Here is a 27,996-nt window from a genome sequence, read left to right as displayed (position 1 = left end):
CAGTAGCAGACAGTGTCTACAGACTTTTCCTTGGATAAATGTTTTGTCATTAAGTACTTGGTGATCATTCATGTGTCGCTGGAGAAAATGGTATTAGATGTCATCTCAATGGCTTCTTTTCCATCCTCTGATTAAATAATCATTTGATGTAGATTTGAAAACCTCAACCCAAAACGAAACCAGGTATGCAAGTACTGCAGACTCTCTGAGGCACTTACTTCAGCCATGGAAGGCCATTGTACTATCATTGCACTATCTTCTTTGTAATGACACTTGCTAAATTCTCCCCCTACTGCTTTATAAACTCTCAAATCTAGAGGAAAAATAATGTTTAAAATCCATATGAAGACTGGAATAGAAAGCCAAGTGTGTTGGGGGCACACCTGTAATCCCATCACTGGGGAGATTAAGGGAGGATCATGAGATCCAAGTCAGCCTGGGCTACATAGGAGTCAGGAAGAGAGGGGGTGGGAGAGAAGAGAGGGAAAGGGAAAGGAAGGAAGGGGAGGGAAAGAGAAGGAAGACAGGAGAAAGGAAAAGAAAGAACGCAAAAGGACGGGAAGGAGGAAGGAAGGAGAGAGAATGGAAGGGAGGGAAGGAGGAAGAGAAAGAGGGAGAGAGAGTGGGAGGGAATGGAAGTACAAATATAATATTGCATATTGACTTCATTGTAATCTAGACCATCTTACAAACACAATTTGATTATAATCTCTAAATTGCCTTTATAGTACTAAACTGTCTTGCTTTTAAACATCTTGATTTTATCTCTAAAACCGCCTTGTTTAGGTCAGTGGCAGGCAGAATGCTAAACTCCACCGACTGGGGGGTTGTATCTTCTGTAGCCCTGTCCCTTGAGGGTAGGCGGGACTTGAGTTTTGCTTTCCACCAATAGAAGCTGAAAGTGATAGGAAGTCCTCCTCCAATTAGATTACACTTACATCATGAAGACTGTTTTGCAGATGTAAATAGAAACCTAGAGCCTGGGGTTCCAGAAGATAACACTGGCTGACAATCAGGGAAAGACCTTAAAGTAGAAGATCCAGCTAAGCTATGCTGAAATAAGCCTTACTTACTGAGATAAGAAATGTGCTTTGCTTTAAATTGTTTTCCATTTGTTGCCCACTATAGAAAAAGGATACAAGATTAGTACATTTGCAAAAGAAATGTTTGTCTTCTCTCAGATATTGCCAACACAAACAACAACGATGAAAAAAAAACAGAACAAATGGAGGGACAAAGGGTGAATGATTGCAGCAGTGGTACTCACTAGACACTATGTTAAAAACGAACTATACAACTTGTGGGTGGTGACGGAGGGAAAAACTGGAAAAGAGCAAGGGAAGGAGTGACATTGTCCAAAAGGAAAGAAATATACTCTTAACTGGACCCCCTCTTAACTGTAACCCCTCTGTACATCACCTATATAAAATAACAATTAAAATAAAAGAAATTTAAAAAACAAAAAAGAACAATTCTAAAAAGTTTCTAAATATGTTTAGCTAAAGATCTATATTTCTGATGATCTATTAGTAGGGGAATACTTGAAGTGTTGATCTTCATATTGTTGGATGCTGGTAGGTTTTAAATAATTGGAGAAACAACAGGAAACTGACAGTAGTTTAGTCAGATCTGGTGCTGTGTATTCAACCACCAGAGGCCCAGAGATATTTAACCAGAGAAGTCTGGTTCTGATTTGGGGGCATCTGAAGTTTAAACTCTAGGCAAGAGATAGCAGCAAAGCTCCCATGCTCCATCTACTATCACATCCTTCCCTTGGCTGTGCCAGGGGCAATGTTTCTCGACAGTCTCAGTCATCTGAGCTGAGACAAGCTGACCCTGCCCAGTGAGAGGGGAAGGAGGAGAGGAGCTTTGTACAATTAGCAATGTTAACACACACACACACACACACACACACACACACACACACAGCACTAGCAGTCTTACTAGCAGGATTGAACAGGAATACACTTTATAAGATTATTGAATAAAAGGATAGGTGGCATGTCAAACTGTTGGAATTCTATTTCTCTATGTCAATCTTTGCTCCTGTGTTGAATGTGAGACAAACTGAGCCAAAACCACAATCATTCCTATGAAAATATGTGCTACAATGTATCAGTTTTGCATGACTAAGTAGGAACTTTAATTCTTTTAGAAAAATACATCTTATTATGTGAAAAATAGAAATGGGATGCCTACTGTATTTCATTGTAGCTTTTGTGGGGAGGGGGAGGCAGTGCTGGGGCTTAAATTCAAGGTCTTGGCCCTGTGTCATAGCTTTTTCCACTGAAAGCTGATACTCTACCACTTGAGTCTCTTCTGGCTTTTTAGTGGTTAATTGGAGATAAGACTCTCAGGGACTTTCCTACCAGGACTGATTTGAGCCTTGATCCTCAGAGCTCAGCCCCTGAGCAGCTGGGATTACTGGTGAGAGCCACCAGCACCTGGTTAATTTGCATATTTCAAGACACTTTCATTCATCAGCTACTTAGCCTCCCTTCATCCTTGAGAGCTAACACCAGCTGCCACTGTCACATCTGGAGGCCATGGCCCTTGGGCCGGTAGTTAGGCTATCTTCAATTAAAGGCTACTGTCTAATAAAACTGATTAGAAAAGACACACGATGTACACTCGTATCTCAGAAAGCAATAATGTAGGGAGGGAAGGTAGCCAGATAAAATCTAGCAGAGCCTGAGAACCAGACTCTGATTTCTTCCTTGATTCTGTTTGCAATATTTTGCCATTGGTCTGATGGATGAGTAGGTGCTGGAGGTGAGAACAAGCTCATCCTCCCCTGTCCCTCCCCTCCCCTCCTCCTGCCCTCCCTTTCTCCTCTACCCCTGCCTTTGCCAAAGCCCAGACGCTGTCAGCAGTTAATGTCTGACATGTGCACCTTATACTTCCTGCCTCTCCTCGCTATTTATTTCCCACACACATAGAAGCTGTGATTATGAGAAAAAAAAATATGACAGTGTGGCATTGTTAGCCAGTATCTTGGCACCTTTTCCAAGTTATTTATGTCTTTCTAAAAGGTATTACATTCTATCAGTGCTCACCTGTCTAAAACCCAAATTGAAATTTTTGATTTATAGATTTCTCAGAGTGGAATAGAAAATGAGGTCACAGACAATAGAATCATGAACTGGCTTATTGCAATTTCTTGTTAAGAAGACAAAGTATTAAAAAAAAAAAAGACTGAGTGTGTTTGGGCATAAGTGGCTCATGCCTGTAACCCTAACTTCTCAAGAGGCTGAGATCTGAGGGTTACGGTTCGAAGCCAGCCTGGGTGAGAAAGTCTAGAACATTTTTTTGTTGTCATTTGCTGGTCCTGGGGCTTGAACTCTGGGCCTGGGTGCTGTCCCTGAGCTTCTTTGGCTCAAGGCTAGAGCTCTACCACTTGAGCCAGGGTGCCACCTCTCTGGATTTCTTGTGAGTAGTTTATTGGAGATAAGAGTCTCATGAACTTTCTTGCCTAGCCTGGCTTTGAACTTTAATCCTCAGATCTCAGCCTCCTGAAGATTCTTATCTTCAGTTAAGCACCAAAAATCCAAGAGGTGTGACTCAACGGTCCAGTGTCAGGGAGGGAGGGAGGGAGGGAGGGAGGGAGGGAGGGAGGGAGGGAGGGAGGAGGGAGGAGGGAGGGAGGGAAGGAAGGAAGGAAGGAAGGAAGGAAGGAAGGAAGGAAGGAAGGAAGGAAGGAAGGAGAGGAAGAGGAAGAGGAAGAGGAAGGGACAGAGGGAGGGAGGGAGGGAGAAAGTCAGGAGAAGGAGAGGGAGGAGGAAGGAAAGAAGGGAGGGGGAAGGGAGGGAGGGAGGGAGGGAGGGAGGGAGGGAGGGAAGGAGAGGGGAGAAGGTGTGTGTGTGTGTGTGTGTGTGTGTGTGTGTGTGTGTGTTCAGAGAGGAAGGGAGAGGAAGAAAAGGGGAGAGGAAAGGAGAAGAGCTACTCGGGGTTCATTTATATTCGTAACAGGGGTCCTATTATTGCCAATGCGTAAAGGTATAAACAGTGCTATGATTTTAACTTTTGGTCCCCACTTGTGCCTTCAGCTTCCCCTTTCAGTAGAACTTTTCTCAGGGAGTGGTTAAACCTCATTCTGACTGGGCAGGCTGAGTCCTGTCCACCACAGGCCCTGGGGGAGAGGGAGGCAAGGATAACCCTCTGCTTCCCCCAATGCCTCCCATTCCTGGGGCAGCTGTGAGAGCCCTTACAACAGCTGGACACTGTTCAAAAAGAAATGTCCTCAACACCTGACTTATGCAACTGTAACCTCTTTGTACATCACCTTTGAAATTAAAAAAAATTTTAATGAAAAAGATCACAGTTTGCCTGTCTTAGGCAAATATACAAGCCAGCCATACAATGCTGCTTATGGGTTATATTGATGGCCTTGGGCATTTTTCTCACCAGTCAGAATGAAGATAACATCTGAAAGTTATACAGCAACCACATCTCATTGCCTTCAAGTTTCATTCTTTTTTTAAAAGAGTTATTTTAGTCAGTGGAAAGAATGTTAGCTGAGGAATCAGCGTGAGTCAGAATCTTGACTTTGATTAGGATCATATTAAATCCATTATGCTCTGATTGTACACACACATGTGTTCGCACACAAATAAATAAACAAGAACAGTTTAAGATTACAGCTGGCCCTCCTATCTGCAGGTGTGTGTGTGTGTGTGTGTGTGTGTGTGTGTGTGTGTGTGTGTGTGCGCATGTTTTTGTGTGCAATCAGAGCATAAAAGGTTAAACACTGGGGCTTCAACTCAAGGTTTCTTGCTCTTGTTTTGCTTTTTTGCTCAAGATTGACACTCTACTACTTATGCCACACCTCTCTTTCCAGCTTTTTGCTGGTTAATTTGAGATTTGTCTACCCAGGCTGGCTTTGCATCTCAATCCTCAGATCTCAGCCTCCTGAGTATCTAGGATTGCAGGCGTGAGCCACCAGTGCCCAGCTTGTCTATTTGTGGATTTCAGTGACTGTAGAGAAGCAGGAGCTGGCAGAGAAGCCTAGTCTTTGAAGAAGGAAGAAACCCAACATTACATGTTGCTAAGAATGAGAAAGGAATGGAGCGGACAATGCCCGCAATCATAGACATCAGACCTGACTTTTATCTGCTGTCTGGTCACCATCCTTCATGACTGTCCCATCCCGAAGATCAGCGCCTTAAACACAGCTCTCCATCCTCCTGAGGTGTTTCTCATTTAAAGTCTCTGGTTCAAACATATGACATCATGAACAGAGTGAATTTAGAAGATCTATTGAAAGCTTTAAGGAGATAATTATGGTGTTGTTTAGGGAAGTAACAAAATTGTTCTACAGCCTAATTGCATTTGTGGTTACAAAAATTATACTTGTGTTAAAACTTAGAGTAGTATGTGTTACAAGAATCTACTTTAGTATATCTTTATTTTACAATACCAAAAATAGAACTAATAGCATGTGGCTCATGTCTGGAATCCTAGCTACTCAGGAGACTAAGACCTGAAGGATTACACAGTTCAAGGCCAGCCAGGACAGAAAATTCCATCTCCAAAATAACCAGCAGAAAGGGCCTGAGGGTGTGACTCAAGTGGCAGAGCACCAAGCCAGCAAGCGTGAGGCCCTTAGTCCAAATCTCCATACCTCACAAAGACATTTTTAAACATACTAATAACAAAGTTCTGTATTCATTTATGTGGCCCTGGGGCCTTGAATGTTTATTGCAAAATGGTTCTTTTAATCTTGTATTCCTAAACAGTTTTTTGTAACTGTAAAAGGTTTTACGAATTAAATAATTAATAATAAAAAAATACCTGAAGTTTCAAATAAAGCATTTAGGATAATTTTTTTAACCTGGAAGTAAATCTGTCAGCAGATGTGTGTGATTTAAATTAGTATTAAGAGATATGAACAAGAAAGCAGTGAATTTCACATCGTCTTGTGTTTTTCCCAGGTAGGAATGGGCCACTTGCATGTAAGAAGTGATGGACTTCGCTTAGAAGGGGAATCTGAATTTTTATTCCCACTGTATGCCAAAGAAATACACTCCAGAGTGGTAAGAAAATCATAAGAGGTTTAAATTTGTGACATTGCCCCATTTGTAAGGAAATGGAAGGACTTGGAAAAAATTATACTAAGTGAAGTGAGCCAGACCCAAAGAAACATGGACTCTATGGTCTCCCTTATTGGGAATAATTAGTACAGGTTAAGGTAATTCATAACAGAGTATCACAAGGCCCAATAGCTATACCCTTATGAACACATAAGATGATGCTAAGAGAAATGAAATCCATGTTGTGGAAACAATTGTTATATCACAGTTGTAACTACTTTCAACATCCTATGTTTATCTGTAGCTTCTATTATTGATGATGTTCTTGTATCACCTTCCTGTGGTTGTACCTACACTATCGCTGTAATCTTATCTGAGTATATTGGAAACAGTGTTTATGGGTATTGGAAGTAGGAAATTCAAAGGGAATACCAAATTTGAGAGACACAGGGTAAAAAAAAGAGAAACAACTACAAAAGCAATACTTGCAAAAATGTTTGGTGTAAGTGAACTGAACACCTCCGGGGCGGGGAGGGAAAGGGGGGAGGGAGGGGGGTATAAGGGACAAGGTAACAAACAGTACAAGAAATGTATCCAATGCCTAACGTATGAAACTGTAACCTCTATGTATATCAGTTTTATAATAAAAACTTAAAAAATAATATTCCAGGGGAATAAAACCTCCTAAAAAAAAAAGAAAATCATAAGAGGTTTAAATTTGTGCTTTATGAAGAACAAACCAGGTTTAAGCACTGATGACCAGTATTATCCAGAGGATATTTTTAGAGAGAATACATGTCCAAATATTCCTTATATAAAGCTTGGTTATCTGAGCTGGGTCACAGTGGCCATACCTCTAATCCTAGATACTCAGGAGGTTGAAATCTGAATACAAAGTCAAGAGACTCATATTTCCAATTCACCAGCACAAAGCCAGAGTAGAGGTGTGGCTCAAGAGGTAGAGCACCAGCATTAAATGAGAGCTTAAGGCCCAGAATTCAAGCCCCAATGCTAGCAAAAGATAGATATCTAGATAGGTAGATATCTAGATAGACAGACAGATAGAGAGATAATAAAAGTAAATCAAGTTTTTCTTTATTTCTCTTCATGAAACTTATTAAAAGGTTAGCCAAGGATAAAATAAAAACAAAAGCAATCTTTTGTCACACTCTTTTTCCTTATATGATGCTATGAACTTCATAGTCTACAGAAACATTTTGCTAGATTATTGATAAATGGAATTTACTCCACCTCAAAAAAAGTTTAAAGCTTCCTACAATTCTAACTTACTGATCATTTAAAGAATACACCCTTAATTTTCCTTCCATATATTAATAAAGATTTCTGTCTCCACATGACGGTCTAAATTACAGATACCATCAAATCCAGCTGTTTCAGTATCTCCTTCCCACCGGGGCTCTGCAGCTGCCCTAGGAGAGTCAAAAAGACATATTCATCAGCAGCACAACATCCTAAAGCTGTTCAAAATGGGGGACAGCAGAGACAGAGAAAGCACTGTCCTTGAGCATTTTTGTTCAAGGCTAGTGCTCTACCACTTGAGCCACAAATGTCTGAGTATATTTTATCTAACTTGGGAAGGAGTGCTAATACTGGGTTCAATGGATTTCTACATGCATGTGGGAAATACCATGGCAAAACCCCTTTGAACAATAAGCACACACACACACACACACACACACACACACACACAATGACAGGAGGTAAAACAGTTCCTATAACAGAATGTTGGTACTAGTGGAAAGGAAGAGGATGAATAGAGAGGCTGCAGAAGGGCAAATATAGTCAAAATGTGTGTGTGTGTGTGTGTGTGTGTGTGTGTGTGTGTTTGCGCGCACGCTAGGGCTTGAACTTAGCCTGGGCTCTACCCCTGAACTCTTTTGCTCAAGGATAGGGCTCTACCACTTTGAACCACTGCTCCACTCTGGCTTTTGGGGGTGATTAATTGGAGGTAAATGTCTCACAGATTTTCCTCCCTGGGCTGGCTTTGAACCCTGGATCCTCAAATCTCAGTCTCCTGAGTAGCTAGGATTATAGGTGTGAGCCACCATGCAAGGCTAGTCCAGATACTTTTATGTACATGTGCCAAAATGGAACAATGAAGCTTGTTGAGCCTGGTTGAGAAGGAGATGAGAAGGATGAAGGAGAGTGATGGAGGGGTAATTGAATGATCAAGGTACACTATTTCTATATATGGACATGTCAGAGTGAAACCCTATTGTACAATTAATTAATTGATGCTAATTTTTAAAATGTGGGCAGCTAGGTGCCTGTAATCCCAGTTACTCAGGAGGCTGACATCTGAGGATCATGGTTCAAAGCCAGCCCTAGAAGGAAAGTCCGTGAGACACTCACCTCTAATTAACCACCAAAAAAGCAAGAAGTGGAGCTGTGGCTCAAATGGTAAAGTGCTAGCAGTGAGCACAAAAGCTCAGAGAGAGCATCTAAGCCCTATGTTCAAGCCTCAGGACTGGCACACATACAAAAAAGTGGGATACAAAGCAAATAGATGTCTTAAAAAAAAATAAGCCCCCCAAACAACCATAAACTCAGTTACAATCGCAAGAAGATGCAGCAAGTCTTACAAATCTACACCGACCACAAAGGGGAGAGCCTAGAGAGGACCACACTCCAAGGAGATCAGGGCTTCTCTATCACATCTCTTCTATGATTGTCTCCTTGGTAGTAGGTACCCACACATGTCCTGGAATATATGTAGAGTGAGAAGTAGGAGTCTGGTTCTATGAGCCCTGTAGGTCATACACTTAAATTCACTGGGATGGGATGGAAAATAAGCACAAACTTTTCTTGATCAAGGAAAGTCAGACATGAATTCAAAATTCAAATATTAAAACTTACCCCTGATTTTTTTCCCCAGAGCTGTGTTGTCTGTTCTGACTGGTAGAATGTCCCAATGTTTGAAATCAGTGACTAGATCATGATATATAACACTCAGGTATTCATAATAACATTTAGTTATGTTTTATCAGACTTTCACTTATGCTTTTTCTTTCTTTTTTTTTATGGTACCACTACTGGAGCTGGAACTCAGGGCATGGCTTTATTCCTGGGCTTTATGGCCCAAGATTAGCACTCTGTTACTTAAGCCACAATAACACTTGTGGCTTTTTGGTGGTTCTTTGAGGATGAGAGTGTCATAGACTTGCCTATCAGGGCTGTCCTTGACCCTAGATCCTCAGATCTCAGTCTCTTGAGCAGCTAGGATTACAGGCGTGAGCTACCAGCACCTAGCTCATCTTCACTATGCTTTTAACAAGACAGGGAGTGAGATTATGTGGAATGTGTCTTTCTGTATCTTGCTTTTTTGAAATTTTGAGGGAAGCTTTTGAATTGTGAAAATAAATAGCATGGTATCTTAAAATATGTCTTAATCCAATGTTTCAATCAAAATTACTTTGATTGAGAAAGGGCAAGGAAAGAGGTGGCACTATCCAAAAAGAAATGTACTCTTTAACTTGACTTATGTAACTGTAACCTCTCTGTACATCACCTTTATAGTAACAATTTCAAAATTATTTTGATTACAATAGCAAGAGCATTTGTATTCCTTGGAAAAAGAAAAATCATTCATTAGAATTTGGTTACCTTCATTTACTAATTGTATAAATCTTTTCATAGGACTCGTCTTTGCTTCTACAGTCAACTCAGAACGTTACAGTCAATGCACGCAACTCAGAAGGGGAGGTCACAGGTAGATTAAAAGTGGGTAAGTCCCATTTATTTCCTTACAGCATTTGCAGGCACCAGATCCATGAATATTACTGCATATACAACTTTTTTTTCCGCAAAGAATTTAGTACTTCTTTATGAACAGGAATTGTCTAAATGTCATGTTGTATTGCCCAACTCATCCTCAGTTTCAACCAACCCCAAATAAATATATGAGAGAAACAACTGAGCATTAGTGGCTCACACCTGTAATCCTTGCTATGCAGAAGGCTGAGATGTGAAGATCACTGGTTCGATGCCAAGCAGGGCAGGAAAGGCTGCGAGATTTTCATCATCAATTCTTACTTCCATGGACAAAAATAGCCAGTTAGCATAAAACAGCTGGAAAATGTTCCCCTCTCTTAAGCCGATGGTGAAAGCTGTGGTCTAGAGGGATTCGTTTGTGATAATAGCAGGGCTGGAGAGGCAGGACCCTTAGGAGGAATGGGCGACACAGACACACCCCCGCCCCGCCGCAGGATAAATGCCTCCAGTAATCGACAACTGGACACAAGAGCTAGTGAGGTGAAGAAAACATGATGTTCTGCACCCCCAAGGCACAATGGCACAGTGTCTGGTACAGACTGGGCACCCTCAGTTCTATGCAGGACATATTAATGAGTTGGAAGGCAATGGGGGTGCATATCTTAGGACTAGGAGAAGGACAAAAATCCAAGAATGGCCTTCCAGTCATGTGTCTTTTTCCCCCATGAGCAGGAGGTGGGGCCAGGGGCCATTTTCTGAGAAGGGTGGCCAAGAGGAGTGTCACGGTGGGGTGTCATCTCCCTAGGAAGCATGGATCACTCCAGCCAGTCATTTGAAGGAAGGTCTTTCACAAAGCTCACTTTTTGTGATCCAAACATCCTTAGCTGGGTAATACCAAAAGAAGTAAGCCAGGTACTGGTGACCCACGCCTGCAACCCTAGATATTCAGGAGGTTGAGATCGGAAGCTCACAGTTCAAAGCCAGCCTGGGCAGGAAAATCCCTGAATCTTATCTACAATTAACCACTCATAAAGGCCAGAAGTAAAGTTTGGGCTCAAATGGTACAGAGTGCTAGCCTTGAGAAAGAAAGCTCAGGGACAGTGCCCAGGCCCTGAGTTCAAGCCCCAGGCCCTGAGTTCAAGCCCCAGGACCAGCAGGAAGAGAGAGAGAGGACAGGGGAGAGAGAGGGAATAGAAGAGGGGGAAGAAGGAGAGGGGGAGGAGGAGGAGAGAGGAAGAAGGAGAGAGCAAGAGAGGGAAGGAAGGAAGGGAGGAAAGGCGGGAGGGAGGGAGGGAAGGAGGAAATATGATTATGTGTAAACAAATTTTCTTCAAGTTGTGAGTAGAAAATCAACATTGCTACATTGAAGCACAGCTTTGACACAGATGTACATTTCTGTGGCCAGTTACTCAAGTCATACATGTAGGCCCAAAACTTTCAAAGTCGAACCAGTAAAATCAGTAAAATTGCTGGTAACAGATCTTAAATGTTTCCTTACTCCTATCTGAAAGGCACAGCTTGCAGAGGCTTCATGAGGCTTATGGTAAGCACCTTGTAATGACTTGTTTTACCTAATCCTTCAGGTCCCAAAATGGTAGACATCCAGAGTCAGCAGTTTGAAATCCTCTCTGCAGATGGCAAGCCACTGTTCACCGCGCATGAAAAGGAGGTTGCGATTGGCACAGATAGACTTCGAGTCACTGGTACGTCATAGCCACTGCCATTATACATGGGCCAATTCACTCTGAACTCTTTCACAAAGATTCAAAGTGTTGTTTGAATTTCTTTTTTTTTTTTCATTAAATCAACTGTTTATAATAGACCAAGTCCTCAAAAAATACAAACTACAAATGATATGAAATAGATACATGAACAACCCTAAAAACGATGAAGAAAAGGTTTAAACTCCTTCCAAAAGATGTCTTCAGGCTCAGATGGTTTCACAAGATAATTCTAATAAAGTTTTCGAAAATTAACAATTTGACACAATCTTTTCCAGAAAATAGAAGAGGAGGAAGTACTTTCCAATGGATTCTGTTTAACTAAAATCAGACAGTACAAAGAAACCAATACTGCTCGTGGATACAGATGCAAATATTCTTAGAAAAATACAAGCAAATAGAATTCATCCATATATAAAAAAGAATAACATATCATGACTAAGGGTATATTTCAAAGGTGCAAGGCTGGTTCTTTGAAAATCAACATAATCCACCATATTGTTTTTAGTTATTTAGCAAAAAATAGAAAAATCACATTACCATTTGAATTGATGCAGCAAATGACATTTGATGAAATTCAACGACAGTTAAAAACTATTCTCAAGGGGCTGGGGATATAGCCTAGTGGCAAGAGTGCCTGCCTCGGATACACGAGGCCCTAGGTTCGATTCCCCAGCACCACATATACAGAAAACGGCCAGAAGCGGCGCTGTGGCTCAAGTGGCGGAGTGCTAGCCTTGAGCAGGAAGAAGCCAGGGACAGTGCTCAGGCCCTGAGTCCAAGGCCCAGGACTGGCAAAAAAAAAAAAAAAAAAAAAAAAAAAAAAAAAAATTATTCTCAAAACACTAGGAATAAAGAAGAATGTCTGTCTTAGCCAGCTCAGACATGTAAAACAAAATGCTATAGATGGAATGGTTTAAACTATGGACATTTTTCACAGTTCTAAAGGGTAGGAAGACAGATTTGCATGCCAGGATGATTGGATTCTGATGAAGGCACTTTTCCTGGCTTGTAGACAACATTCTTGCTGAATCCTCATGTGGTTGAGGGGTGGGGGAAGAGAGAGATCTCTTTGGTTTCCTTTTTCTTTTTCTTTTTTTTCAGATCCTGGGGCTTGACCTCGGGATCTTGGCAGTCCCTGAACTTTTTTGCTTAAGACTAGGTGCCACTTTGGACTCTTTTTGAGCTGGCTTCAAACCACGATCCTCAAATCTCAGCCTTCTGAGTAGCTAGGATTACAGGCGTGAGCCTGTTGTTTGAATTTCTTAACTTTATTTCCTGGCATTTACTTAAACATTCTTTTTATACTCTTCTAGAAAAAATACTATCCTCCTCTCAAATCACAAATCTTTGCCTGTTCTTTTCTTCTACCATATTGTTACCTTATCTTTCCATCCAGTGTAGCTCAGAGCATGTCATACATTCCTGTGACAGCCCTACAAATTTAGTGTCTGTTTTTCAGGTTTCTTGTATCTCATGATTACATCAGGTATTTGAATTCCTTGTGATTCTATAGCAAATAAACAACAACAGTTATCTTGTCTGTGTGCCACTCAGAGCTTTCTACTCTCCCTTAAATTTTTTTCTCATGATGTGATACCACTTGAGCTACATCCTTACTTTTGTGTTTGGGGGGTTGTTTTTTTGTTTTTTGCTTTTGGGTTTTTTTTTTTTTTGTGCTTATTTTTTTTTCTATTTAAGTGACATTAAGAGTCTCTTAGATTTGTCTTTCCAGGCTGGCTTTGAACCACAAGTCTCATATCTCCACCTCCTGATTAGGTAGGATTACAGGCATGAGCCACCAGTACCTTACAACAACAAAAAACATTTATTGAATGAAAAAAGAAATAAAGTTATATGATTCACTTTTAGGAAGAAAAGGATATTTTTTGTGAGGACTTTTCAGAACATATTCTAAATCCACTTGTTGAACTTCTGCAAAGACTAGGAGAACAATCAGCTGTTAAATTGTTTCTGACATCTGTGCTGTCCTGAAAACCAAAAGCAATACTATTCTCTCACAATATTCCCAGTGAAAACAATATATCAATGGGCCCAGGAAACAGACTCAACATAAATATAAACTTTTGTGTAATACATATATAATTCCTTTGAAAAACTGTAAAATAAATAAACAAAAATAATCTAACATCACAGCATATTTTAAGGCAGTAGCGCTCCTGAGTTGTTGATTGGGGTTTTCTTTGTGCGTATGTGCCAGTCCTGGGCCTTGAACTCAGAGCGTGAGCACTGGCCCTGAGATTTTTGTGTTCAAGGCTAGTGCTCTACCACTTGAGCCAAAGCTCTACTTCAGGCTGTTTAGTGGTTAACTGGAGATAAGAGTCTCATGGGCTTTCCTACCAGATCTGGCTCTGAACTGTGATCCTCACATCTCATCCCCTTGAGTAGTTAGGATCACAGGCGTGAGCCACTGGTGTCCAGCTTATATTTCTGGTTTTCTTTCTAAAACAACAGAGAGACCTTAGGAAATTGAATTAAGGGACACTGATTATTGCTTAATAAATAAAGACCAAGTAGCCCACATTTTTGTCATCAGAAATCTTCTGATTTGTAGAGGGGAAGGTCTTTGACGTGTGATGGCTTGATGACTTTTAGACTTTCCACTGAGATTTGGAATTTGGGTCTTTTGCTAGGCTGGCACCCTGTGGTCTTATCCTCTCATATTTCCAGACAGTGGCAGGGACCATAGCTCCCAGGAGATCTTGTGATCCCAGCATTCCCTATTAATGAGCTAGAGTGATCAGTTTCTGAATAGTTAATTACTTTGGGACTAGAATAGTAATGGCATAATAAAGATCAACTAATAATTAGATTAGGTACAAAAATACTGTACTCATAAATTAACATGTGGAATCTTAATCTACATGTTGTACAACTACATGTACAAAAGTGGGCACCAGCCCACTGCTGGCTCACACTTCTAATCCTAGCTACTGTAGAGGCTGAGCTCTGAGGACTGAAATTTGGAGCCAGCCTGGGCAAAAATGTCTGTGAAACTCTTACCTCCAATTAACCACCAAAAAGGCAGAAGTGGAGCTGTGACTCAAGTAGTAGAGCACTAACCGTGAGCAAAAAAAACTCAGGGACAATGCCCAGGCCCCGAGTTCAAGCCCCAGAACTGGCACAAAAAGGACACCAAGGACTCATCCCTATAATCCTAGCTAGAAAGAGGCTGAGACATGAGGATCCCAGATTGAAGCCAACCCAGGCATAAAAGTTTGCAAGACTTGTATTTCCAAGGGACCACAAAAAATGCCAGAAATGGAGCTGTGGATCAAGTGGTAGAGCGCTAACCTTGAGCAAAAATGTTAAGGGTCAGAGTGCTTAGTCCCTGAGTTCAAACCCCAGTATTTACACCATTTTTTTGGTTTACTCTCCTTTGTCAATAGTGCATATGTACAGCTATTTTAATTCTTGATTTATACAACCTAGATTACAGGACCTGAAATGACTATTTTCTTCAAGGAACAAGTGCTATGCCAATTATACTTTTATATGTTCTTCATTGGGAGTATTTGAATTGTAGTGTAAACAAAAAGCAAATATATTTACATTGAAATTCAGCAATTACTTAAGAATCATTTCATGAAACCATTTCAGGAAAATCCATTTTTATTATATCCAAATGGTTTCTGAAGAGTATTGACTTTGAGGTTGGGATGGTAATGATATAATTAAGATCAGATAATATGGACATTTATAATTTCAATGGTTGAGAAATGCTACTTTCATTTAAAGATAATACATGTCCAGTTATAGATTTTATATCTCCCTGTAATTACATTACCATAATCACATATCAACAGACATAATCATTAATTATGGGCATCTTAGAAGGTAATTGGAGAGTCCATAAAAATTCATTATTGAGTTATGTTTCCTTATAAAGTTGTGTCACTGGCACTGTGTTAGTAATTTCTATAGCCATAATCAAGTCAGAATTGCCTATGTGAGGCTAGGAATGGAGCTCAGTAGTAGAGGCTTGTTTAAACACACTTAAGAGGCTTTGAGGCCAGCACCACAGATGAATGTATGCATGGATGCATGGATGGGTACATGGATGGATGAATAGTTAGGTGACTGGATGGATGGATGGATGGATGGGTGAATGGATAGAGGGATAGTCAGGTAGATTAACCTAGGCAAACAGAATACATCACATATAAAATGTTTTGGTCTTTTCTTTGCAGGCATATTGCCATATTACTTACATAAACCCAGATAAACTACACTAATGTTTGTGGCCTACCTTTTTTGTTTTCTATTACTCAGTTATTGAAAGATTGTTATTTATTTCTTTGGCCAGTCCTGGGTTTGAACTCAGGGCCTGGACACTGTCCCTGAGCCTTTTTCTGCCCAAAGCTAGCAGTCTACCAGTTGAACCACAGAGCCACTTCTGGCTTTTCTGAGTAGTTTATTGGAGACAAGAATCTCACGGACTTTCTTGCCCAGGCTGACTTCAAACCATGATCCTCAGATCTCAGCCTCCTGAGTAGCAAGGATTTCAGGCCTGAGACACTAGCACCTGGCTTAAGATGGTTACTTTTTAACTGTAGATGCCCCTTGCCTCATAGTGGAACTACATCTTGGTAAAGTTGCCATAGAAACTGTGCAAATTAAGAGTGTACTTAATACGCCAATCCTCCCAAACACCTAGCTTCTCTTAGCCTGCCAATCTGTGCTGAGGACGCTGCCATTAGCCTGCAGGACTCACTCATCTGACATAAAACCCGTGTTACACAGGGGAACCCTGTGATTCCAGCTGCTTGGGATGTACAGAGCCCCACCACCACAGGAAAACACTGCATGGCTCACTAGCCTAGCAAAAGTCAGCATTCAAGTCCTGAATGTATATTTTTTTTTACCATCATGAGGTTAGAAACTTGTAAGTGGAGCCATGTTGAGCTAGGGACCATCTGTATTTCCACAGCTCATCCTTGGCTACTCAGAACTAAGTAAGTACTGCTCATGTTTTAGATGATGATGCTATATATGCCACAAGCAATCTACTTGCTGCATAAAATTATATGAGTCTGGTACTCTACCACTTGAGCCATGCCTCTATCCCTGCTTTTTGCTGATAAATTCTTTTTTTTTTTTTGGCCAGTCCTGGGCCTTGGACCCAGGGCCTGAGCACTGTCCCTGGCTTCCTTTTGCTCAAGGCTAGCACTCTGCCACTTGAGCCACAGCGCCACTTCTGGCCGTTTTCTGTATATGTGGTTCTGGGGAATCGAACCCAGGGCCTCATGTATACCAGGCAAGCTCTCTTGCCACTAGGCCATATCCCCAGCCCCTGCTGATTAATTCTTGATTACTAACTTTTCTGCACAGGCTAATTTCAGCCTAAATCCTCCAGATCACAGCCTCTAAGTAGCTAGGATTACTGGCATGAGCCACAAGCAAGTACCCAGCACCTAGTTTTTTTTTTTCTTTTTTCTTGTGATGGGGCTTCAACTCAGGGCCTGGATCATGTCCTTTTGCTATTTTGCTCAAGGCTAGTGTTTAGCACTTGAACCACAGCTCCACTTCCAGCATTTTGATGGATAATTGGAAGTAAGAGTTTCTCAGGCTTTTCTTCCCTGGCTGTCTCTGCACTGTGATACTCAGATCTCAGCCTTCTGAGTAGCTACAATTACAAGTATGAGCCACTGGCACCCAGCTTATTTTTTCTTTTGTATTTTGCAGGAGATGCAAGGAGAAAATAAAATACTTATGGATATGAATACAGAACACTGTGTTAAATTACTTCCTGTTCTGGAACAAACACAATATTGTCCATACTTTAAACAAAACATTGTACTATAAGATAGGATTGGCCCAATTTATCATGGAAAGTCTGGTGTTCAGTGTAGCCTCACTTTACATAATGATCTCTATAAACTTTTAGGTTTGCATAAGTAGTATTTTAAAAAGATGTCATTATTGCATGCATATCTGTTTCATATTTGAATTTGCACAGATTATATCATTTTTAAGAACCACTAACCTTTACTTACATGTTCCTGGGAGTTGCAGTTTATGATAGTATTTATGTAAATCATGGTTGTGATTTAAAGTTTCCATTTTGTGCCGATTTAAGTTTCCTATTTGCATGCTACAAGCTATGGTCTCTTGAAGCCTTTCAGTATGAGATTTTTCCTGTCTTCATACTTAGAACTACTCAGGAAGCAGTAGTTGTAATAACAAAGCTAATAGTTAATAATTTTGTGGAGGCTATGGAAAGGTATTGTGAGTTAAATAAGTGAGGGCTTGGGACAAGATTTTCTACCAAGGAGGTGATCTCTCAACCTAGTGTCTGGGGAAACTTTCATCCTGTCAATTTATTTTTCAGTGCCTAATATCAAAACCAGCACAAGGGGGCGCTAGAAAAGAAACACTGTCATTGTTTCGGTATTTCAGGATAGTCTGCACAGTGTGAGAATGAGTTCTAAGATCCTTGTAGACTCCAGAGAAAGAAATTATGTGTGAACTACAGTTTCTGTGGGAAGCTCCTAGGGCAGGGCCTAAAACAGGGACAGGGCCTAAGGGAGTGAGGCCTAAACAGGATGGGACCTAAGACTGGGTAGGTCCTAAATTGAATGAGAGCCTAAGGGTGGGGCCTAAACAGGGGTGGGACCAAAGTAGAGGTGGAGCTTGACAGGGTAGAACCCAAATGGGGCAGTGTCTAAAACAAGTGGGACCTAAGAAGAGGTGTGGCTTAAGACAAGGTGGGGGCCTATTGTGGGATGGGATCTAGGCAAAACAGTCGAAACAGGGGCGTGGCCTAAGCAGAGAGATCTAGGCATGGGGCAGGGCTAATACCTGGAGGGATCTAAGCAGAGATGGTGTCTACACTTGGCTCAAATCACTTAGGTAAATTATGATAGTATGTGTGGACAATATGATGCCCTAAAATCTTTTTAATAGGGTAAATTATGATTGGTATGTGTGGACAATATGCCCTAAAATTGTCCATGAAATTCAAGAAGAGAAATACTTTTAAATGTAATACAAATAATTCGTATTTCCATGTTGAACCTCTATGTTTCCACTGAATGGGATAATTCATTCATTCCTTCACTTTCATGACATTTTCCTACCCCTGGGGGTACTTGTTCTCCTTGAAATTCTTACCCTAAAACTCCATACGTTCAGTCACCATAAATAATAAACAACACGTTTATATTATTTATACTTAAGAAACCCTACAGCATACAGATCTAAAATGGAAGTTCTGGGTTCATATTAAAAACTAAGTCATGCCAAGTACCAGTGGGTCATGTCTATCTTTCTAACTACTCAGGAGGCTGAGGTCTGAGGATCATGGTTCAAAGCCAGCCCAGGAAGAAAAGTCCACGAACCTCTTACCTGCAATTAATTACCAAAAAGCTGGAAATGGAACTCTGACTCAAGTGGTAGAAAGCTAGTCTTGAGTACAAAAATTCAAGGACAGCACCCAGGCCCTGAGTTCAAGCCCCAGGACCAGCAAAAATGTGTGTGTGTGTGTGTGTGTGTGTGTGTGTGTGTGTGTGTGTCTAAGCAGGTTAAGAATTAACAAACAACATGACTTCCACCTGTGCATCCAGGCCCCAGCTGACTGAGAACTGTGCATACAATCAAGTTCTCAGGCTAATGAATGGATAGGAATATACTGGTTGCTAGAAATTTGAATGTTTTTAGATGTATAGCTTTTTAATATTTTTTCCTAGTAAATCTTAGAAACAAGTGGCACAGGACACAACTTTCACAGACACACACACACACACACACACACACACACACACACACACACACACCAAAAGAAATATTCAACTTAAATGTGTAGACCTATGAAAGTTTCAATAGGAGTATTTCTTTTTTCAGCTGGATAGCAAGTGTTCTTGTCTAATTTAAAAATAAACTTGCTGCTCTGAATTCACTTTGAAGGGGTGATATTGATCAAGATGGATTGCACTCATAAACTGACATAAGTTGGAAACCCTTTGTACAACTACTCAGAGAACAAAAAAGTACTAGGTTTTTTAAAAAACACAAAAGAACACCAAAAACAACACATTTGGTTGATAGGATATTATAGTCTCAGAAAATTAGGAAAACAGTTGTACCTATTTTTCTCCCTGAAATGTAAACATCTGCACTAATTTGGCAGCTATGAATATAATTTATAGGCTGAGTATCCCCTTCTCCAAATACTTGAAACCAAAATTGTTTGAGTCTTTGGGTTTGTGGGAATTTGGGAATGTCTGCACAGGTATATTGAGATGTTTAGGGATGGGATCAAAGTCTAAAGATGAAGTTTGTCCAATTTGTATCTACCTTGTGCACATAGCCTGGGAGTAACTTCATCCATTATCTTTAGTATGCAAGGCTTTGATTGCAACCTGTCACCTGAGCTCAGATTTCCCAATGCTGGCATCATGCCAAATCTCAAACAGTTCCAAAGTTTTGGACCATTTTGGATTTTTGCACAGGACTTACTTCATGCTGTATAGACTGCATGTTTGATTTGTTTCATGCAACTTATTGTAAATGTGTTCCTGATACCTCTTTGGTTTTTGTTTAGGTCCTGAGGGGGCTCTTTGTGAACACTCAGTGGAGACCCCTCTTGTCAGAGCTGACCCATTTCCAGATCTGAGGTAAGAATTATTTTCCAAGGCAAGCCAACTTTGCGCGGGAAGACAGCTGAATACATGCTGAGATAATACTGTAATCGTTGCAATAGGTATTCTTGTTGTGTTCATTGTCCTATTGTTATTCATGACTTTTTTACATATAACAAGCTGTTATTTCTTCAGATCCAAAGTCAGTCAAAGTTCCAACTGATTCTAGAACTTTTTATCCTCCTTGTCTGTTCTGTTTCGGTCCAGGGTCTGTACTATTCCAAAAACCTTCTTGCTGCTTTCCAGTCTGCCTTCAAAACCAGTGCCAGAGTGATTTTGCTGGAAGCAATCTGTATGAAATGCTTCCTTAGTCCTGCACCAGCCATAAGGAAAACCCAGCATCCCCAGTAGGCACTTAAGACCTCCATGGTCTGGGCTGCCTCTGATAAGCCTTTCCCTCCTCCCCCTGCCAGACATGGTTGCCAGGCTCTCTCCTCATCCATGGAGGACCTTTTCCATTTGTTGTTGAATTTGACTTGTAAAGGTTTCATTGAGAACTTTTGTGTCTATACTCATGTGACAAAATGGCCTATGATTCCTATCATTATGGCCTTGTCTAGTTTTAGAATGAGTGTAATATTGGCTTTGGAGAATAAGTTTAGATAGCATTTCCTCCCTTTCTAACTTATGGAAAAATCTGAGGAGTAATGGTATTAGTTCTTTAATGATTTTACAGAATTCAGCTGTGAATCCATTGGTTCCGGGATCTACTGAGACATTGGGATTCTATTGAGACATTAACTTCTTCAATCCTGTTGCTTGTTCCCGATCTGTTTAATTGATATATATCCTCTAGATTCTATGTTTGGTAGGTCAGATCCATGTAGAAATTTTTTTTTGTCTCTTCTCTATTTTCTAGTTTATTTGAATATGTTTTCAAAATATTCCCTCACAAGCCTTGGAATTTTATTAATATTTTTCTATAGTATCCCTTTTTTCATCAATGATTTTATTTATTCAGTCTTTTCCCTCTTCAGATTAGCTAGGGGGTTATCAATTAAATTTATCTTTTCAAAGAACCAACTTTTTGTCCCAGTGACTGTATAATTTTTTAACTCCATGTCATTCATGTCTTCTCTGGTCTTCATTATTTCTTTTGTCTACTAGTTTGGAGTTAGACTTGTTCTTTTTCTAGGCACTTGAGCTTATGTAGGCCTCTTAGCACTACTTTTGCTATGTCCCAAAGATTCTAGTAGGTTTGTGCTTTCATTTTTCTTAGATTCTAGTACCTTTTCACTTCCTCTTCATTTCTTCAATGACCCACTTGTCATTCAACAATGTGTGATTCAGTCTCTGTGTGTTTGAATACAATCTGTAGTTTCATTTCCTGTTGAGTTCTACAATTCCATTATGATCTGATAGAAGAGAAAGTGTAGGGATGGGAGGGAAAACTGGGAGAGAGTAAGGGAAGGGGTGACATTGTCCAAAAAGAAATGTGTTCATTACCTGATTTATGTGACTGTAACCCCTCTCTACATCACCTTTATAATAATTAACTTTTAAATACAGAAAGATAATTACCTTATATTTACTAATATTTTCTTTAGGCCCTAAAATATTATATGTTTTGTAGAAAGATCCATGGGCTGCTTAGAAAAGAGTGTATGGTTCAGCTGTTGGGTGACATATTCTATAGATATGTCAAGTCCATTTGGTGTGTGGTATCATTTAGTTCTTAGGCTTATTGTTAATTTCTTTTATGCATTTTCTATCTATTGATAGGAGTTGGCTACTAAAGTCTCCCACAGATATTGTGCTGTGGTCTACTCAAGCTTGTAAGCTCACAAGTATTTGTTTAAGAAACTTGGGAGTTGTGTATCTGCTAACAACTGTAATTTCTTCTCATGGATTGTTCCCTTGTTAATATGGTATGATCTTGTCTCTTAAAGTCTATTTTACCAGATAAAACTATAGTTATACTTTGCAAAATACTCTTTCTTTTACCCTAAGCCTGTATTTGTCTTTATGTATTTTTTGTAGGCAATGAATAGGTCTTGCCTTTTAATCCAACTTGCCATTATACAGTTTTTGAGTGGAGTTGAGATCATTCACATTCAGTGTTAATACTGCAATATATTTAATATTTCCTGTCATTTTGGTGTTTTACCATGCTTACTTTTTTCCTATTCCTATGATAATACACATCTAGTGTTGGTATGTTATTTTTCCTGTTTTGTCTTCATCTTCTGTGTGTAAAAATGCTTTAAATATGTTCTGTAGTGATGGTTCCTGTAGTGTTGGATTCCTATAGGTATAGTTAATTGTGGAAGGTTATTTTCCCCTCAATTCTGAAGGATAGTTTTGCAAGATATTCTAAGTGAACAATTGTTATCTTTTAGGGTTTATATTATGTTCTTCTATGCCCTCCTTCTACCATCTTTGAGTAAAAAGCCAAGCAAAAGATTTTGAGTTCAAATCCTAGTACCTGCACTAAGTAAATAAATATTCCATTTTGATTATTTCTTGCTTAGCCTTATCACCTAAATCATTGAAATCATTGGCATGGAGCCATTCATTCAATTTTATGGATAAAGTTTGTTCTATTTTCCTTAATGAAAAGTGTGTGTTTGTGTATGTGTGTGTGTCCTAGGTCAGTATTAACAATTACGTGACTAATATCATCTGTGTAAATGTTTTTCTGTATCTATCATTGTCTTGAGAAGGTTTGTTAAAACTCCCTCTATAATGATGGTATCATTACTCCTTTAGTTTTAATTTTTAGGTGCATATAAATCATGTTTACTTAATCTTCCTGCAAGTTGTTCCTTTTAGCTATTAAGTAATGTCGTTTATTCCTCCTTATTTTGTCTGCTATTAATTTTGCCACACCTGGTCCTTCTCTTCCTTTCTCCCCTTCTTTCTTTCTCTTCCTCCTCCTTTCTCCATCCCTTTCTAAAAGAAAATTTCCAATCTATCCTGTCAACTTTCTAAGCTAAAAACCAAAACCTGTCTAAGTAGTTTATTCTATCTCATAAACATGGAACATATTGTCTTTCAATCTGTTTTTTCCCCATCAAATAAGTGCATGTATTAACTTAATACTATAATCCTTTCAGTTACTCACAATGGCATTTGCTTTTGATGTGGTATGCTGAGGTTAAACCTCACCATCTGAACTGCACAGAGTTAGGACTGTTTTGTCCCATTATAGAAGGAATAATCTCCTAGGCTGTTGTTGGTAGAATATGTATTTCTTTTTTTTCTCTCAGTGTCTGACGCTTTTGCTCATTGGCTGGCACTCTACCAGCTGAGCCATGCTTCCACATATTTCTTGACTTGCTGTTATTTCTGGATTTATCAATGAACAGTGCATGCTGATATGTTGAACGAACAGTATGCTGATATGTTGAGAAACATAAAGATGAAGTGTCTTTTGTCCAGTTTATGTTTGATGCTAGGCCATGGGTTGTGGGGTAATGGGTGTCTGTTTTCTTCACTGTGGTGCCCAGATTGGCCTGCAAACCCTTGGTTTCCAGAGGTCTTCCAGATTCAGCATTCTGGGATCACGAGCCTGTACTGTGCTGGCACAGGAACTGGTGTTCAAATCATACTTTTTTTTTTTGTATGTTTGTTTGTTTCCTCTTCAGGCTAGAATCTCCCACACGGAGTCTGAGCATGGATGCTCCAAAGGGGATTAATATAAAAGCTCACGCTGGGAAAATTGAAGCTCTTTCTCAAATGGACATTCTTTTGCAGAGTAGTGAAGGAATGGTGAGTTGAATGAATGCAAGTCCTGCTGTGTTTCCATTTCTTTAACAATCACATCATGAAGGTGTTGGGACATTGCGGTCATTTGTAATGAGAACACAAATGGCAACAGTAGGAAGTGTGAAAGGGAAGCAAACCACACTCCAGCACTGAAAGAAATGTTATAACAATTATATATTAGAGCTGATCCACCTTTCATTACCAACATTGGTAAACCACTTCTTAGCCAGGTGCTAGTGGCTCATGACTGTAATCCTAGTTATTCAGGAAGTTGAATTTGAGGATCACCATTTGAAGACAACTCAGGCAGGAAAGTCCATGAGACTCTTACCTCTAATTAACAACCAAAAAACTAGAAGTAGAGGTGTGGTTCAATTGGTAGAGCCCCAGCATTAAGCAGAAAAAGCCAAATAAGAACAGGAAGTCTTGAGTTCAAGCCCCAGTACTGTTACAAAACAAGACAAAAGAATAATAGCAACAGAAAAAAACAACAACACTTGTTATTGTGAACTTTGAAAAAAATCACAGATTTTCAGCACTTACAGAGAATGTCAATTTTGCCTTCTTCTATAATGTCCAAGTTCTTTCAGAATGGCTGTCACGGGAGTCACATGTAGATGACAACCATGCAATGCTATTGCCCGGAGCAATGTGCCATTCGGATTAAATGAAAATGAGAGAGGGAAAACAGGAACGTTGTTATTTATTTATTTATTGCAGTACTGCAGTTTGGAATCAGGACCTCATACTTTTTAGGCAAGTGCTCTGCCATTTGAACCGGTCCTCGATCCCCTTTTTGCCTCTGTGGTTTACACGTAGACATATAACACTCAGACAGGCTAAGCTGCAATGGGAACTGCAGTCCTCCTACTTGTGTTTCTTTGGGTTCTGGTGGGTGACAGGGGTATGCCACTGTGCCCTACCATTATACTACCCTTATACCCTACCATTTTACTCCATAACTGGAAAACACATGCCCTGACATTGGTTGAAATCAGCTCTCAAACTTTTTTCTCTGGGGCTAGTCATGAACCACACTCCTCCATCTCCACCTCACAGGTAGCTAGGATTTCAGACTTTTTTAAGGTCACCAACACTAAGGATCAAAATATGCTGGGCTCAATATGCTGGTAGCTCACCTTTGTAATCCTAGCTACTAGGGAGACTAAGATATAAAGATTGTGGTTTGAAGTCAGCCTGGGTAGATATACCTGAGAGACTACCAAAAAAAAGCCAGAAGTGAAGCTATGGCTCAAGTGGTAGAGCAACAGATACCTCAGCAAGAGCATCACACACACACACACACACACACACACACACACACACACACACACACACACAGAATTGGCAACGAGAAAAGACTAATCACAAAAAAGGACAGGGCACTGACCAACAAATTAAAAGCCCAGTAGAGGAAATAAAGAGCTGTAAGTGGGCAGTGACACTGGCCTGAAGACATTCTACATTTTAAATGATACTCACTGGATTTTGTGGCCTCTGGGCCTGTGCCCCTCCCACAGGGCAAGCTCTGCCCAGCATGCTGCCCTTGCCTTGTCTTCACTTCACAGGGACAGCAGGAGCCCTTAGATTGGAGTTCCTTAGAATTCTACTGCTCATCAATAGATTGGAATTCCCGGAAATGTAACCATGAAACTATCCTCAGTATAACTAATGTAACATGGTTTAAAAAAAAGAAAAAAATAAGGACTGGAATTCCTGGAGAGCCATAGAAATTAAAGGTGGGTGGGGGAGAGATTCTGTTGGCAAGGAAGAAAAGTATGTCTACCCACACTGATTTTAGTTCCTATAAGTGTGTCATGGGGTGGCTCAGTGTGAGAAGTCTTTAACAAAAAGGTCTCTAAGCTTCCCTCTCTGTCATTTTGTTTACATTTCAGTTTAGTTCATTTATAATATGCTCAGAAAAATGAGTCGCTTTCATTGTATTTCAATTGGCTTAGCTAGGTGGCTCACACCTCTTAACTCAGGCCTCACACTCTCGCTTGACTTTTTTTGCTCAAGGCTGGTGTTCTACTACTTCAGCCACACTTCTACTCCTGGCCTTCCTTTGCTGGTTAATAAAATAAATAAATAAATAAACAAAATAAAATAAAATTCTCTTGAATTTGCACCAGGATCCTCAGATCTTAGACTCACGAGTAGCTGGGATTCTAAGTCTGAGTCACTGGTGCCTGGCTAGTGAAACATCTTAAGATATGAATTTCTCTGGTTCTGGTTCCTTCCTCCTTCAACATTTCATCTCTCTCCCTTTGTCCCCAAACAGCTTGTGATTGATTCAGCAAGCCTGCACTTACCCGAGCTGGTGCAGGGGAGCTGGGGCCCCTCAGGCAGCGCACAGGAACTGTATGAGGTCTGCGTGTGTCCGGATGGGAAGCTGTACTCGACAGTGGCTGGGGTGAGCAGCACATGCCTAGAGCACAGTCACATCTGTCTCTGAGCCACTGCCTTGTCCCCCAGCACCAATCTGATTTGGGAAGCTGAGGAGTATGGCCTTGAGTTTTTGCATTTGGAGAGGAGGCCGGAAAGACATTCTGCAAGTCTGGGACAAGATATGGGAGAAGATGTACTTTCCCACAAACTCACAGGGCAGAAGATGCAAACATAAGTGTTTGGCCAAGACAACATGACTTCAAACATGGGGATGAGACACAAAAGCAAAGCAATGTCAAAAAAGAATGTGACTTGGTTTACATGATGGGTTGGTTTTCATCAAAAAACATTGTGACTTTCCTCTTCCTAGCCTCTCTCCCTCCTGTACAAAGCCAACGTTCGATGAAATGTTGAGTTGCTGTGTGGAATTAATTCCTGATATTTAACAGCAGATATCTAATACTTCATGAAAGTAGTGCTGGTTCATAAGAAATATGGTGGATGTCGATGCCAGAAGTTCATGTCTGTAATCCTAGCTACTCAGCTGAGAACTGAAGATCTCAGTTTGAAGCCAGCCCAGGCAGCAAAGTATATGAGACTCTTATTTCTAAATTCCCAAAAAAGGCAGAAATGGAGCTGTGGCTCCTGTGATGAGAATGCTAGCTAGCTTGAGCAAAACAGCTCAGGGACAATACCCAGGCCCTGAGTTTAAACCCCAGAACTGAAACAAAAAGCAACAATAAAACAGAAATAGGCCCACCATATTAGGCAGTTCTCTCCTTAGTCTAAGGTAGTGTGTTAGGTATTACAGGGAAATCGTCAGGTTTAGAATTTGATCTGGTTTTCCCTGTGTAGCCAAGGGAATAAATGATACAAAATGAATCATGCTTTCTATGTACAGGCAATGAGAATTTAAAAAAAAAAAACCTTTGTTTTACAACCTTTCTAAGTCTTAACTTCCTTTAGTCCTTATATCCCTCTGAGTGAGGCATTATTTTTGTTCCAAGTGACTGTGACAAAATTCATCTAACAAGACTTGACCAGGTGACAGGTACTACTGTAATTAACCTCAAACGTGACACTAATTTTGCACAGCCATTTTCAGTTGGAAAAACTTTATTATATATTTTTCGTCAGTACTGGTACTTGAACTCAGGCCCTTGGCTCTGTCTCTGAGCTTTTTCCCTCAAGGCTAGTAAGCCTCAGGACTACTTCTGGTTTTCTGGTGGTTCACTGGAGATAAGAGTCTCACAGACTTTGCTGCCCTGGCTGACGTTAAACCTCAATCCCCAGATCTCAGCCTGCAGTGTGAGTCACTGGTGCCTGGCTGGAAAAACACTGACATAGTCTCACTCCACCCAAATACCAAACTATGCAACAAATGTATAGATAGATAACAGTGATTTAAGTGAAGAAAATGGAGCCCAAAGGGTTTCATCTGTCAGTGTCAAACGGCTGATCTGCTCGGCTCTGTAGCTCGGCCATGTGCTTCCTTCCACCCTGCAGACTCAGGCTGGATGCAGCTGCAGAGCAGACTCTTACAGTCTGTGGAAATGCATCCAACACCAATGGGCTGGGTAATGTAAATCCAACATGGAACCTAAGGGAATATGCTTTGGTGTAGGTTGCTCCCTGGTTTTGTAAAATACCCCATCCAAGAGTGGGAAGGAGTCAGATGCTGATGGCTCATGCCTATAGTCTGGTAATCGGGAGGCTGAGATCTGAGGGTTGAGGTTCAAAGCCAGCCTGGACAGAAAT

At 40.4% G+C, this 27,996-nt stretch overlaps 1 protein-coding gene across 2 annotated transcripts in view; it reads left to right on the top strand.

The window, feature by feature from the left end:
• Sgcg (sarcoglycan gamma) overlaps window positions 1-26,794 on the top strand; it is a 39,746-nt gene extending 12,952 nt beyond the window's left edge. For both annotated transcript variants that reach the window (XM_048340841.1, XM_048340842.1), the window contains exons 3-8: window positions 5,931-6,032; window positions 9,687-9,774; window positions 11,345-11,464; window positions 20,046-20,118; window positions 23,730-23,853; window positions 26,132-26,794. In XM_048340841.1, coding sequence (XP_048196798.1) covers window positions 5,931-6,032; window positions 9,687-9,774; window positions 11,345-11,464; window positions 20,046-20,118; window positions 23,730-23,853; window positions 26,132-26,305 — 681 coding nt within the window. In that variant the 3' untranslated portion in view covers window positions 26,306-26,794. The remainder of the gene's footprint in view (window positions 1-5,930; window positions 6,033-9,686; window positions 9,775-11,344; window positions 11,465-20,045; window positions 20,119-23,729; window positions 23,854-26,131) is intronic.
• Window positions 26,795-27,996: the final 1,202 nt, after the last annotated feature.

The sequence above is a fragment of the Perognathus longimembris genome, chromosome 3, assembly GCF_023159225.1.
Source record: "Perognathus longimembris pacificus isolate PPM17 chromosome 3, ASM2315922v1, whole genome shotgun sequence".
NCBI lineage: Eukaryota > Metazoa > Chordata > Mammalia > Rodentia > Heteromyidae > Perognathus > Perognathus longimembris.
This window is presented reverse-complemented; position numbering and strand designations above follow the sequence as displayed.